This window comes from Syngnathus leptorhynchus, chromosome 13, assembly GCF_054491065.1.
Source record: "Syngnathus leptorhynchus isolate UIUO chromosome 13, UIUO_Slep, whole genome shotgun sequence".
In the NCBI taxonomy this organism is placed as follows: Eukaryota; Metazoa; Chordata; class Actinopteri; order Syngnathiformes; family Syngnathidae; genus Syngnathus; species Syngnathus leptorhynchus.
In genome coordinates, this window is record NC_141207.1 from 698,849 (window position 1) to 711,746 (window position 12,898).

At 46.3% G+C, this 12,898-nt stretch overlaps 3 protein-coding genes across 7 annotated transcripts; 2 read left to right on the forward strand and 1 right to left on the reverse strand.

The window, feature by feature from the left end:
- The first annotated feature begins 703 nt into the window (after positions 1–703).
- Positions 704–2,798, forward strand: tbc1d7 (TBC1 domain family, member 7). 3 transcript variants are annotated; one of them, XM_085928137.1, is made up of 7 exons: positions 704–1,057; positions 1,246–1,346; positions 1,427–1,617; positions 1,729–1,866; positions 1,949–2,094; positions 2,251–2,380; positions 2,463–2,798. In XM_085928137.1, exons 2-7 carry the CDS (start codon positions 1,313–1,315, stop codon positions 2,547–2,549), a joined length of 726 nt encoding a protein of 241 aa, XP_085784263.1. In that variant the 5' UTR covers positions 704–1,057; positions 1,246–1,312; the 3' UTR covers positions 2,550–2,798. The 3 variants fall into 3 exon arrangements, with proteins under 3 accessions (XP_085784263.1, XP_085784262.1, XP_085784264.1); XM_085928136.1 differs by having other exon boundaries at positions 1,266–1,346; XM_085928138.1 differs by having other exon boundaries at positions 938–1,057; positions 1,231–1,346.
- Positions 2,799–3,676: 878 nt separating this feature from the next.
- Positions 3,677–7,865, reverse strand: phactr1 (phosphatase and actin regulator 1). Its single transcript, XM_085928540.1, has 13 exons — positions 7,748–7,865; positions 6,443–6,607; positions 6,302–6,382; positions 6,076–6,201; positions 5,819–6,013; positions 5,483–5,750; positions 5,025–5,224; positions 4,786–4,942; positions 4,567–4,622; positions 4,420–4,481; positions 3,918–4,058; positions 3,764–3,840; positions 3,677–3,692 (listed from the first exon to the last, which is right to left on the reverse strand). Exons 1-13 carry the CDS (start codon positions 7,863–7,865, stop codon positions 3,677–3,679), a joined length of 1,662 nt encoding a protein of 553 aa, XP_085784666.1.
- A 687-nt stretch (positions 7,866–8,552) lies between these two features.
- Positions 8,553–11,368, forward strand: LOC147046769 (NAD-dependent protein deacylase sirtuin-5, mitochondrial-like). Of its 3 annotated transcripts, none has more exons than XM_085927936.1 (9): positions 8,553–8,715; positions 9,398–9,507; positions 9,600–9,733; positions 10,071–10,296; positions 10,580–10,667; positions 10,743–10,796; positions 10,854–10,977; positions 11,085–11,200; positions 11,269–11,368. In XM_085927936.1, the coding sequence occupies exons 2-9, from the start codon at positions 9,411–9,413 to the stop codon at positions 11,336–11,338; spliced, it is 909 nt and encodes a 302-aa protein (XP_085784062.1). In that variant the 5' UTR covers positions 8,553–8,715; positions 9,398–9,410; the 3' UTR covers positions 11,339–11,368. The 3 variants fall into 3 exon arrangements, with proteins under 3 accessions (XP_085784062.1, XP_085784061.1, XP_085784060.1); XM_085927935.1 differs by having other exon boundaries at positions 8,554–9,012; XM_085927934.1 differs by having other exon boundaries at positions 8,554–8,771.
- The last annotated feature ends 1,530 nt before the right edge of the window (positions 11,369–12,898 follow it).

Here is a 12,898-nt window from a genome sequence, read left to right on the forward strand (position 1 = left end):
TTGTGACATCCGAAAAACCTTTAGAAGGACACACAGATGGAGGAATCAAACTTCTACGGGGCCAGGTGGGCCATATTTTTCAAATATAAACAATCTGATGCGATACATTCATTCATTCATTCATTCATTCATTCATTCATTCATTCATTCATTTTCTGAACCGCTTTGTCCCCACGGGGGTCGCGGGCGTGCTGGAGCCTATCCTAGCCGTCATCGGGCAGTAGGCGGGGGACACCCTGAATCGGTTGCCAGCCAATCGCAGGGCACACAGAGACGAACAACCATCCGCACTCGCACTTATACCTAGGGACAATTTAGACAACTTATGAGTAAGTTACTTTTAACTTATGCTGACAGCAGGATTTTAGAAGGAGTGTGTTTAGTGTGTTTTTTAGTTTGTTTGTTTTAGTGATACTGTAATGGCCCTCAGTGCGTTAAGGATGTTCAGACGGTTTGATGGCCGCTTTTATTATAACAAAAAAAGGCAACAGAAAAACACATTCAAACAGCAGTTGCTGGTGGCCACAACTGACACACCAACTGATTGCCAAGCTAACCAGCCCACACAACCAACCCGCATGACGTCACTTCTCACTCCTGGCCCCGCCCTCACACGCCCAGATACGACAACAAATAATACGGGACATTACACTACTATCACACTCCACACCGCTAGGTGGTGGTAATGCTTATATATATTTTCTTGCCAACCGCCACTAAACTCCCTCAAGAAGAAAAAAAAGAACATGACAGAACGCGAGCGTGTTGTTTAACATTCATTACATTATGATTTTATTTATTTAGTCATAAATGTGACCCAGAGTTAAATTTCGGTGACGCAAAGAATTCCTGCAACCAATTCCTGCAACAACTAGGAATGTTTTGAGGACGAAGCCCTCGTGAAACCCTTGCTCTCGCGTGTGGGCTGCTTTGTCAGGTGAAATTATGGCTGAAGACCCTCAGAGGAACTTTCGCTCTGCTTATTATGAGAAAGTTGGCTTTAGAGGAGTGGAGGAGAAAAAGTCCCTTGAAATACTGCTGAAGGATAACCCTCTGGGTGAGTGTCCATTTTGTGACATACGATTAAACACCGAGTCACTCATAGAAGATTTAAAGACACTTTTATGGTCCGAATGATGTACCTAGTCAATTTCACACATCAGTCACAATCTATAAATTTAGAGATGACTTTCTCATTTTCTTACTGGCTTGCATGAATCTATATGCAAGCCGGTTTGTTTACAGAGACTGTGCCTCTTTGATAGATCTTGAGAAGCTCAGTACCTTCAGTCAACGTTTTCCTCTCCCGTCCATGTACAGGGTCCATGTGTGGAAGGTTTTGTTAGGTAAGACACATTTATACTGTAACTTTCATTGCAATTGGTTGTACAATATTTTTGATGCATCATGTTTCCATGTTCTTCAGGCGTCCTGCCGCCCCATAGCGACTCTCACACCTTGGTCGGAAGCTATAGAAAGGAGCAGTACCAAGACATCAAGGAGGCTCTGGAAGTGATGAGATTCATCAAGTCCTCCTCACCTTCCACCCATGTGTACTTGCGTATGTTCCAGCTGGAGAGCCAAATGCTTCCACGCTGCTCTGAAATTTCACCACCGGTATGATGTGGCGTTTAGCAAGTGAATCTTCACAGCTACTGCCGTGTATATATTGGCGTGTTGTTGTTTGTTTTTTTCCCCCCATACATCAACTGTTAATCTGGTTTTCAGGATAAAGAGCATGAGGACTTCCTGTCCATCAGTCAAGCCATGGAGGAGATAGTCGAGGATCCAGTTGACTGCTATTGGCTCATTAAAAGTTTTGTCAGTCAGTTCCACACCAAGTTTGGAGACTCAGTTCCACATCTTGTAAGTGTCACGATGTGTGTCATTTGTGTGGCAGTGGATTAGTTTTGAATCGGCCATGGTTCTGTCACCTTTGTTGGTATAGCCAAAGAGCCTGGAGCACTACCTGAGTCAGGAGGAGCCCGGGCTCCTCTGTCATTTAAAGACCAGCAGCGCTTTGGCACAACTTCCATACAACCTCTGGTTCAAGCGCTGTTTTGCGGGCAGCCTGCCCGAGTCTAGCTTGCAGAGGTGAGTCCTCAAGCCAAAACGCACTCGTTTCTTTTTTGTCCAGTGTTGCACAAAAAGCTGTCAAAAGGAACAAAAGGTAGATGAAATATACATTTAGAACGTTTGTGATTTACTTTTATATCATTCCATATATTATTGATTGGATGTGTTTTCAAGAATATGGGACAAGGTGATCAGTGGCTCCTGTAAGATCCTGGTGTTTGTTGCCCTGGAGATTCTGCTCAGCTACAAGATTATGTTGCTGGGGATGAGCCGACCAGAGGGCATTGTCAAGTTCCTGTGCAATGTGAGTCTGCAACTGTGCGACGCGCCGCCGCGATCAACATTTCACAGCGCTCTCACCCTCACCGTGTGTTTAACCATTGCAGATACCGCAGGAGAACACGGACGCCATCGTAACAAAAGCTATTGATTTGTGGCACAAATATTGTGGCACCCCGATACACGCCGTGTGAATTGTGGCCAGGTCAGCTCGTTGTCTTCACACTCCAGAGAGACTTCCGACCTAGACCCTGCATACTGATGATCACGATCTCATGAGCCATCACCGGAAAGAACAGGGAGATGAGCAGCCATGATGAACATGGTGAGAAACTGAGAATGTTTGAAAGAGAAAAAAAAAAACCCCAAGCAGCCAAAATCACATTTCTTTGTTTAAGAAACTGCATACATCATCAAAGACTCACAATAAATAATACATGCTTTACCCCAAAACATTTGAAATGTCACTTTTTCTGTTTTATGTCCAAGTCGTGTGATTATGTGCACGCAAGCAAGTAGCTTGGCAACACGCACACCATCACGCAGATGCTCTCACACACAAACACGGAGCAATATGGAGAAATCAAAAGTGCTGTCCACCCGACTGCAGGCGCTCTGAACCAGAAGCTCACTGATGGGTCCACGTTGGCAATGGTGGGATCCGTTCAACCCGGACGTTGTGCTCACTTCAACAAGTCCAGATGAGTTTGAGATTATTGCACTGCTGATTTGATTTTGAAGACATTTGATTTTTGAAGAACCAAGTGTTGGGCGAGTCTCCACTCACCTGGAAGAATGGAAATGGTCCCAACAAACACTGACATAAATGACATCATAACCCCCCCCCCCATGATATTATTAAAAGTCACAATAGTCTACTTAAATCTCATTGCACGTAATCCATCCCTTCATTCTGTTTGATTTATGGAACACAATCATTGTACCCTGTCACAATTCAACATAGTGCAACTTGAACACGGAGATTAGAATTGTTGCCAGCCGCAAGAACCTCGTGCCCTGAAGAAAACAGGACGTTGGTGGATGAACAGAAAGATGTTGCTCTTTAGCAGTAAAAATGGAAAAGGCTCAAATGAGTCTGAAGCTGAATTAGGATTTCCAAATCACCAATAGTCCCTCCCGTTCAAGTCCAGTCTTCTTTCAATGAATCCGAATTGGCAACAATTTGACTTGACAAAAGTGCAGTTTGTTGATACAAAATGTTTTTGGAAATCCAAATCAGTCTGGAACGACATTCCAAGGAAAGTTGCCGAGTATGTCGTCTGCCCGCCCATGAGTCGATATCACCTTGGCCGGCGTTCCTTTAGGGCCGATGAAACCTGCAGAAGAAAAGTGATAGTTTAGGTACATTTCCAAGAGTAATTTAGGGCAAAAGTTTTTTTTTTCATGCCTGGTGAAGTGACGACTGGACTCGTGCACATCCATCTCGGTGCTTTTAAACTCATTCAGCTCTTTCCTTATGGCAGCCTAAATGATACACAAGTCAAGCAGATGAATCAAGTGCGGTCCACTCCAAATTGGACTTGCTGTCGTTCCGCAGGAACCTTGTCAGCAGCCGTCAGTCGCGTCCAGGGCTTGTCTGCCCTCCTGTCGTAGTCCTGAGCCTCGGCAACTTCCACGTAGTCGCTAAAGCGAATGAGGATCTTTGCTTCTCTTAGCTCCTCCACCGTGGGCCGCTGGCTGAGCTACAAAGCGGAGGTGGAGTGGCAAATTAGCTTCACTTGAAAACACGCTGCCATCATTACTGGCTGCACATTTTGTCCAAATCAAGTGTGTGTTCTGCTTTTGAATTGGCTTCTTGGTGCTTTTCAGACACGCTGCCAAAACAGACGTGAATGCAGCTACTCGCTACTAAATAAGTCATGCAATTAAAACACATTTGAAAAATCAGGCATCTTTAAAGGTGAAGAGCAAATTTGTTTTTAAGTTGTCCTGAGAAGGCGCTGTCATTTGAATAGTGTGTGGTAGTAGTCCAGATCACCATGGCAACCATGTTGCTCTAAAAAAAAAAAAAACATCTGCTCAGAGAGTTAGCTGCTAACTTACTTTTTTGGATAAATGTCTCTTGATCTCCCTCTTCTCCTCCTGCTCCTCCAGGTCGTTTCGAGCTAAAGAAGAAGAAAAGAAGACGAGTGATCTCATAGGTGCCCTTTTGTCTTTTGTGTTCTATTTTTAGCGTGCAACGTAACGTACGTTTCAGGATATTCCTCTGTTCCAGTTCCTCGGCAGTTGGGCGCTGACTCAAACGTCTGAAAGAAAAAATATTTTAGTTTTATTGACATGACATTGAGAGTCATGCGAGAAGGAAGGAATTGTGTTCATCAGGTCGCTATCAGTCATTTTGTTTGGACCAACAAAATGTTCTGTCGTGAGGGTGGGGAGTACACGAGTGGCTGGCGGCCATATTTGCACCGTGTCAGCTTGGTGGCCGTTTGCTGTCGGGACTCGAGTCTCTCCTGGTCGGACTGCAGCGGCAGAATGTTCTTCTCCTCCAGCTCCCTCTTTGATGGACGGTTGCTGATTTTAATGGCTAAAGAGTCCTTTCGTAGCACCTTCAGGGCCAGCGTGCCTGCAGTGGCGAGAAAATTCATCAGCACGCGTACATCAGCTGCACATTGTTGATGTCTGTCTTTACGTGTCTATATAGCTACTTGTAAACAATGCTTCATCCTCCTCCTCATCATCCTCCTCTTCATCCACTTGTTCCTCTTCCTCCTCTAATTCTTCTTCGTCGTCATCATCATCATCATCCCCATACATCACAGGCAGATCCTCATAATCCGCCTCATTGGGGAGATTCTCCTTGTCGTCGCATTCCATCAGCACCGTGGGAATGCCGCGCATTACGGAACTGTGGTTAGTGGGAAAGGGCAAAGGTCAGGAGTTCTTGCTGAGGAGATCAACACGAGCTTCTCCAGAAGTGCAAACAAACTAAAGGAAACATTTTGGGATGACAATGTATGTCATTTGGCAAAACCAAAGAATCACAAGATCTAGGTCACAAATGTGCAAAATTGGACTTGATTCCAAATAAATCCTATGGACAAAAATCACAACTGCAGAAATGAGAAAAACATGAGCCCACAAGGCAACCTGTTGGGACACCCACCTCTCAAACCTCTGCATGGTCAGGGCCAGGGTCTTGTTAAGCTCCTCGATGATTCGGCTCGGCGGGTGAAGCGGGACGGGCAGTGTTCCGTACTGCAGTGAGTGGCTGCCCACGGAGGCGTGGCCGGCGGGGGCGGAGCACTTCTGGAAGGCGAGCAGAGGCGGCAAGGCTTCCACGCACCCCGCGGGTACGGAGATCATGAGCTTCTTGGGCGCTAGAGGAGGAGATAGCTTCACTGCCATGCATGGCAACTTCACCGGGGTGCCATCTGGAAATTGACCAAAGAAACGAGGAGCTCGGAGACCGCAAGCGGGAATGTCACAGAGGCGAATGTACCTGTTGTGTGATTTGCCATCCTGCTGGAGGGTTTCGGTGGTAGCGCTGGACCTTGCTTGTGTATTGCAGGAGGTCTGTGCAATGTTGAGTCAATCTCGTCCGCCGGGTACACAGAAGTTTTTTTTGGTTGGTTAAATTTTGGAATTTGGTCCGGTTGACTTGTTCTCTCAGCGGGGATCTCAAACATGAGTACACCTGAGGAGAAGGCGAGGTCATCGACTTTGCTCGCTGCTTTTCGATGTTTCTATGTCGCCTACCTCCGGTCGCAGCCGCTCCTTCCATTGGCTGGGTACCTTCAGATTGTGGCAAATTGCGCCCCAGCACGGGCGAGCGGCCATTTTGCATCTTCTTCTCCTCCTGTGGTAGCGATGATGACGAACTGTCTACGCAAGGGTGACGCGAGAGCGCAATGTTACAATTTGGAACGGCACGACGGCCAAGTCAACAGCATGAACATTCTTGTTGGTTTGGATGTGCAATCACCTTTCTCATAAACTTCCTTCAGCACGCCTTTCTTGATCAGTTCCTCTCTGCTCTGTCTTGTGGACATTTTTCTCTCCAGCACTGAAAGGTAAAGAAGCGGTTAAAATGCAGTCTAGAAGAGTGCCGTGTTCTGGTCCTCACCAGCAGAAGTCTGCTTGAACTTTTCACTCTTCTTCTTTCTCCATTTCCAGGGTTTGAAGAGACGCCCCAGGGTGGCAAACTTACTTCGCCGCCTAATGGGAGGGGTGTGCGTGCCAGGAACCAGGGAATCAGAGCGCATGGCCGCGAGCCTTTCTACTTCTTCGGCTGCAACAAAATCAAAAGTTGACATTGGCAGAAACACACACGCCTAACCAAGGCCGAGCGATGCGACAAGTGTCATCCGGCCGTAGTTCATACAACTTCAACTTCAAACACATCATGATGCAAGTCTTCCCACATTTGTGTTTGAAACACGAAACTGAGGGCCCCTCAGTCAACAGTCCCCTCAGTCAACAGTGCTTCTTCACAAGCTCAACTAAAGCATCACCTACTGGGAGGTGCTGGTACTGTGTTTAGTATTGACTGGTGAGGAAAACCATTGACTGTAATCTACCGGACTACTACGGGAGCACTGGTTGAAGAAGATCGCTTCCCAGTCTCCTTTTTAGTACTATATTGTAAGCTGCGGTAGATGTAAACCTCTGACATAGACTAAGAAGCAAAAATGGCACCGAGTGACTGGCATTTGTCATTTTCTTCTTTTCTGGGGGTGGGTCCAGTGCAACTCAATGCAGTAGTGGCGCAAGTGGAGGGGGAGGGGAGGGGAGGGGGGGTCATGATGTGGGTGATGGTGAACGAACGCCGATCACCATCTATTCAGTTTCAGGACCACTGGACAGCTTTGCATTGACGCGTTCGTTCGCCAAGCACGATTAAGGATGAGGATGATGAGTGTGCTTTTGCCGAATGGGAGGGAGAAAGAGCTCTCTTCCCGTATGCATTTTGAAAGCAACGTTTTAGCTGTTCATCGTGACCATGGCAACAAAGAAAACTGTCACTGTGACAAGCGCAGCATCAAACCAGCGCCATTTGATATGCGTAATGCCGTGATAGCGTTTCACGACAACGGAGGTCACCTTCGAGATTGGATGGTTCAGCGTCCTTTTTTTTAAATTGGACATGATTACCGAACTAGGATGAGCTCTCCACGAATCATCCATTTAAAATAAAGCCATCTTTCCCATGTGTATGAGTCACCGTGAGGTTATTATCCTCCGACATGCAGCTGTGCATCCATCACGAGTACCGCCAAGCTGCATCATAAAACCTCGTAGTCATGCCGATGTCTCGGGGCGGTCACGATAACGAAGCACACCGATGGGGATGCCTTTTGACCATGTGTTGGCCCCGAGAGGCTATGATATGCGGCCGGCGCTCATCCTTGCCAATTCCCGTCTGCCCTACCTGTCTCCAGGTGCAAAGAGATCCTCGCTTCGTTGATGTAAGGCGTATCACTCTTGGAACGAACCCTCCGGATCGGCCTGCGGTCCTCTTGCTCCGGGGCCGCCGCCGCCGCCGCCATCTCCACCGGGGTCTGCCAGCCGGCCAGCGTCCACAGACGACCGGCGTGACGAGACTCGGCGCCGCCTCAGCCACTCGCGAGCGCTCACCCCACAGACAGTGCGGGAGTGGGTGGGTGGGCTATTGTAAGGATGTGGTGGTGGTGGTGGTGGTGGTGGGGTGGGGGCTATCTCCGATACGTCACGCTCTCATATTCAATGGGAAGTCAAAATGATCTGTTTGTTAGGAGGTCTGCTGTATCATATCATATCAGACGACATTGGGTTACAGACAATAATGTGGCCGTCATCAGATAGAGCAGGTTAGGGTTAGGTTCTCAAAATTTCTATCCATCACCACCTAAAAAAGGAAAACCAACATTAAACACTAATGACACCAAGTATTATTCAAAATAAAAGCACTTTATTCACGTCAAAATATTGAATATTTTTAAGATCAAACAAAAAGGAAAATCAAATATCCAGTGGTTTATTGGTGCGTGTTCATTGTACAAAAACTGTAACTATATTTAAATATACAATAAACAATTGTTTATTCTGAATTTGCACTATTTTGATCTAATGATGTGGAGTTTAACCGATTAAACAAACCCTCCACATGCACCCCCAATGTGATGCACGGTAAGTGGTACGAGTGCGCCCTCTGTTGGTCTCATTTTTTGCTATCCCCATACGTGATATCCGCTTGTAGCGTTATTTGGACATCGTGTTTTATTTACTCTCCTTTGTATTATGTTTAATATTGACAGTAGCTGGAAATTTAAACTCGTAATCGTAAATAATGGAATAGGGGCGGAAGAAAGCGACATCCGGAAGCGGAAGTGTCCCGTCTCCGTTGTCACAGTTCGACAGGTAGCGAGCTGCAGACTAAATATATGTGTCCCTTTTCCGCTGTCACAGTTTGACAGGTAGTGGCAAACGTTCAAGTCGGGCATATGAACAAACTTGGAAATGTATTCTTAAAAGTGTGCATACACTTCGTTACAGTTACAGTCTGTAATTGTCGCTATATAAGTCCAGCTTGTGCGAGAAACGGGGTTAGCTTAGCTACGCGTAGTAGCCTATAGTGTAATTGTTCCCCAACCTGCATTAACATTGACGAGGTTTGGAAGAGTGTTTCATAAACTCCAACCTGCGAAGACGTCAAACGTTAGTGTTATTACATTTTCATGACAGTTTAGCTTATAACACTTGAACAACAACAATTTGGAATTGATCTATTTAACTGATGGTATGGGAGTGACATTCAGTAAGAATACGAATATGATTTGGTGGTGACATGGTATGCACATTGAAGTTATAAACAAAATGAATATGTCGGAATGTCTCAATCATAAAGCAATTACTGTTCTGTCATATGTCACACAACAGTTTATGTTGAGTCTCAAGCAAGATCATACCATAATGAATTTACTGGTGAGAGTAATAGCAGGTACACATTCTATGCGACCAGTTACTAAGTGACACTGAGATGCAATGATGCAAAAAAGCATTAAAAACGTTGCCACAAAGATAACAATTAACTTTACCCTAGTCATCCAAACCTGATGATTGTATGGCAGCTGACCTCCAGAAGCCCTATCAAACTTTTTGCTCCCCTGAGAAAATGTTGGAGCAGTCCAAGTATGACCAGACCCAGTTCAGGTAAAAGCACCGCTCACATATTCATTTTGTTTTCCTATTGAGAACAGACGGTCATCAGTGTCAATGCAATGGGAATGCATTTTCTTGCACAGACCTGGCCGCATTTAGGGAGCTCTTTTCCAAGGCCTCCAATATAGCCATCCTCACCGGAGCAGGTGTGAGTGCAGAGAGTGGAGTCCCCACCTTCAGAGGGGCTGGGGGCTACTGGAGAAAGTGGCAAGCTCAGGTATGCATCCGCACCTTTCCTTCAAATACGATGCCATTCTGTTGCACGTCATCATTTGACATGTTAAAAATTGTCCCCCAAGGTGACTTAAATATCTGAAATGGGGATGCTTTTTTTTCTTACCTTTTTTCTGTTTGGGTTTTTTTCTCATGCTACAAATAGAGGAAAAGACTTACGCAAAGCAAAAAAACAATAAAAAAAAAAAAAACTGAAATTATTGTACACTCCAACGGTTAGGACTGAGATTGCCATGGGATTAAGCACTCGCGATGGATCTATCGACTTTGATCGAGAAGCTGTGTTGTGTTTGAACATTACACCGTGTGTGCCCCTTCAGGATCTCGCCACTCCCGAGGCCTTCTCCAGAAATCCCTCCCGTGTTTGGGAGTTTTATCACTACCGTCGCGAACTCGTTCTTAGTAAAAGCCCGAATCCCGCTCACCTGGCCATTGCGCAGTGTGAGGAGCGTCTGGCCGAGCAGGACCGCCGAGTCACTGTCATCACTCAGAACATTGATGAACTTCACCGCCGTGCTGGATCCAAAAACGTCCTGGAAATTCACGGTAATGACTGTCGTTAGCTTGGCAATTGATTTGGATTTTTGGCTTCCAAGACTAAATATGGAAGCGCCGGTCTGTCACTTTGGATAGTTGAGGAAAGACAAGCTAAGGAATCGAAATGTTTGCCCCATTCCAGAGATTGGTCTGAAGTAAATAAGAACCGCTCTGCTTTTCAATGCTTTCCCGTCAGGACACCTGCAAACTGTAGACTTTGCTCGTAGGGTTCCGCTCCTGTGAGGGTTGTACTTGTAATATCCTGTTTTGCTTGGTGGCTTTCTCTCTCCAGGGAGTCTGTTTAAAACGCGTTGCATGAGTTGCGGCCATGAAGCGGCCAATCACAAGAGCCCCGTTTGTGCCGCTCTGGGGGGCAAAGGGTAAGTGATGTGCACGGCAACTTTTGTTTGACCACGTTGAGGTGCTTCACGCCTCGTATCAAATTGCTTCCTCAGAGCTCCAGAGCCAGGAACACATGATGCTCAGATCCCTGTTCAGGACCTCCCCAGGTAAGAAGCTTGCATGGTCATCTGCTGTCAGTGTGAATGTGTGTTTGTGTGTTCCAGGTGTGAACAAGCCGGCTGTTCAGGCCTTCTGAGGCCAGCCGTCGTTTGGTTTGGAGAGGCTCTCGATTCGTATACCTTAATTCAAACGGAGAAAGTGTTGGATATATGTGACCTCTGCTTAGTGGTGAGTGTCATGTTGTGTTCTTGCTGTCCAATTTTGAACTATTTTGGCAATGTTTACATTCTGTGCGACACAATGCTCCCCCCCCCCCCCCCCACACACACACACAGGTTGGCACTTCTTCTGTGGTGTATCCGGCAGCCATGTTTGCTCCTCGGGTGGCTGCAAGAGGCGTGCCGGTGGCCGAGTTCAACATGGAAGACACGCCGGCCACCATGCGTTTCAAGTAGGTTGCATTCTTCTTTTGACTTCTTTACGCAGCCATTGACAACATTGGATGGTTTTACTTTTTAGGTTTCATTTTCATGGGCCTTGTGGGACGACCTTAGCTCCTGCTTTGAGTGCCCACCCATCTGAAAATTAATAAAAACTATCAACTGCTTGATTGTTGGATGATGTCGTTCGTGAGTCATTATTTGTTCCTCGGTAGTAAAAATTTTGAAGCCAGCGTGCAGCAGATTTGAAAACTGTCAAATTCAAGTTCCTTCATTTAGTCGCATGAGAAGTGCAACAACATATTGCATCATGGGAAAAACAATTCGCGCCAGTCTTGTGTATTCGGTGTGTGGCAGCAGGGGGCAGTGTTAACCCGCTGCTATGCCAAACGCTCCACTAAACACAAAGGCAAGTTTTCTACTGTGGTTCAACTTAGACGCCAAAGAAAACTACAATGCTACATGACATGAATTTTTACATGATGAAAATGTCAGTCAAAGTACAGTCAAAACATTTTCTTGTCATTCAGAAATCTTCCTCCTTTTGTGTGTGGCACTCTCTCGTTGTTATGTCGCAGTATTATTTGATTTGATCTGCCTTTGTGGAAGATAAGATGGTGCGTGACATTTGCCAATATGCCCCCCCCCCCCGCCCAACTTTCATCATTATTCCATTTTCAGTTTATTAGCATCAGGCAGCTATGATTTCTCCCCCGAGTTCTTATCTTTGCTCTTTCTGGGCTCTACCTCTCGCATCAGGGCTTCACTTTCTCTGCCGTCTGTATTATTTGAGGCGCCTCGCTCGCCTCGCCGTCATCACTCGCTCATTAGAGAGCGGATAATGGTCTGATGCTCCCTCGTGACTCCGCTCCAAAAATAATAGCGCCAATTTCATGCCAATCTCAGTTGCATTGGCCAGATTGCTCGGGCTGTCAACGGCAGAGCGGAAAAGCGCAGCCGGCCGGCCCAGATGCAATGTTAGTTGAGAGCTAGAAAATGCTCGTGACCATGTGCCTTCGCCGTCATTCATCAAATACACACGTGACATTTCGTACATGACACAAAGAGGAGCTTTCACGTTCATTCTTTTATCAAATGCATTTCTCAGTCAACATTAGCCTGCCCACTGAAAGGGGCGAGACGTGGCGAGATGTCAACACCACATTCTCTCTCTCTCTCTCCCTCTGTCTGTCTTTCCTTCTTTGTCGGTTGTATGGCTAATAAGTTACACTCATGCTGGAAAAAGCATTTTAATTGATTTATCATTCTTCGTATCACAAAACCCTGGCATTTGAACAGGGGTGTGTAGACTTTTAATATTCCCTGTAGCTGGTAATGAGGCGCGCGGTATTGTGTGTCCCTGTGTGTGTGTGTGTGTGTGTGTGTGTGTGAGTGTGTGTATACATTTGAATAAGTATCTTTCAATTATGAGCAGCCAAAGTGTAATCTCTACGCTTAATGGGGGCCCAAAGCCACACACACCCACACACATGCACAGCCATGCATGCACAGCCATGCATGCTGGGCCGGGCCGGGCCGGGCAGGGTTTAACAGAATTAAGATGACTGAAGCTGGTGCTCTTCCCAATCACCCCAGATTAGGTTTTTGGAGTGAAAATCCTCCAGGGAGGCACTAATCCCTGACCGTAAGCAAAGCTTTCTCTTTCCACATCTCTCTCTCGTTCTCCATGGCTCTATTTTTAGCCCCCG

What these genes read in the sequence shown, in the direction of transcription:
- tbc1d7 (XM_085928136.1), top strand. Translation starts at nt 946, where the DNA reads ATGGCTGAAGACCCTCAGAGGAACTTTCGCTCTGCTTATTATGAGAAA. An exon ending in TGTGTGGAAGGTTTTGTTAG is followed by an intron (nt 1,347 to 1,426) that starts GTAAGACACATT and finishes CATGTTCTTCAG; the next exon opens with GCGTCCTGCCGCCCCATAGC. An exon ending in GAGACTCAGTTCCACATCTT is followed by an intron (nt 1,867 to 1,948) that starts GTAAGTGTCACG and finishes TTGTTGGTATAG; the next exon opens with CCAAAGAGCCTGGAGCACTA.
- phactr1 (XM_085928540.1), bottom strand. Translation starts at nt 7,865, where the DNA reads ATGGCGGCGGCGGCGGCGGCCCCGGAGCAAGAGGACCGCAGGCCGATC. An exon ending in GAAGGAAGTTTATGAGAAAG is followed by an intron (nt 6,202 to 6,301) that starts GTGATTGCACAT and finishes ACCCTTGCGTAG; the next exon opens with ACAGTTCGTCATCATCGCTA. An exon ending in GGATGAAGCATTGTTTACAA is followed by an intron (nt 4,943 to 5,024) that starts GTAGCTATATAG and finishes TCGCCACTGCAG; the next exon opens with GCACGCTGGCCCTGAAGGTG.
- LOC147046769 (XM_085927934.1), top strand. Translation starts at nt 8,596, where the DNA reads ATGTTTAATATTGACAGTAGCTGGAAATTTAAACTCGTAATCGTAAAT. An exon ending in TATGACCAGACCCAGTTCAG is followed by an intron (nt 9,508 to 9,599) that starts GTAAAAGCACCG and finishes TTTCTTGCACAG; the next exon opens with ACCTGGCCGCATTTAGGGAG. An exon ending in AAACGTCCTGGAAATTCACG is followed by an intron (nt 10,297 to 10,579) that starts GTAATGACTGTC and finishes TTCTCTCTCCAG; the next exon opens with GGAGTCTGTTTAAAACGCGT.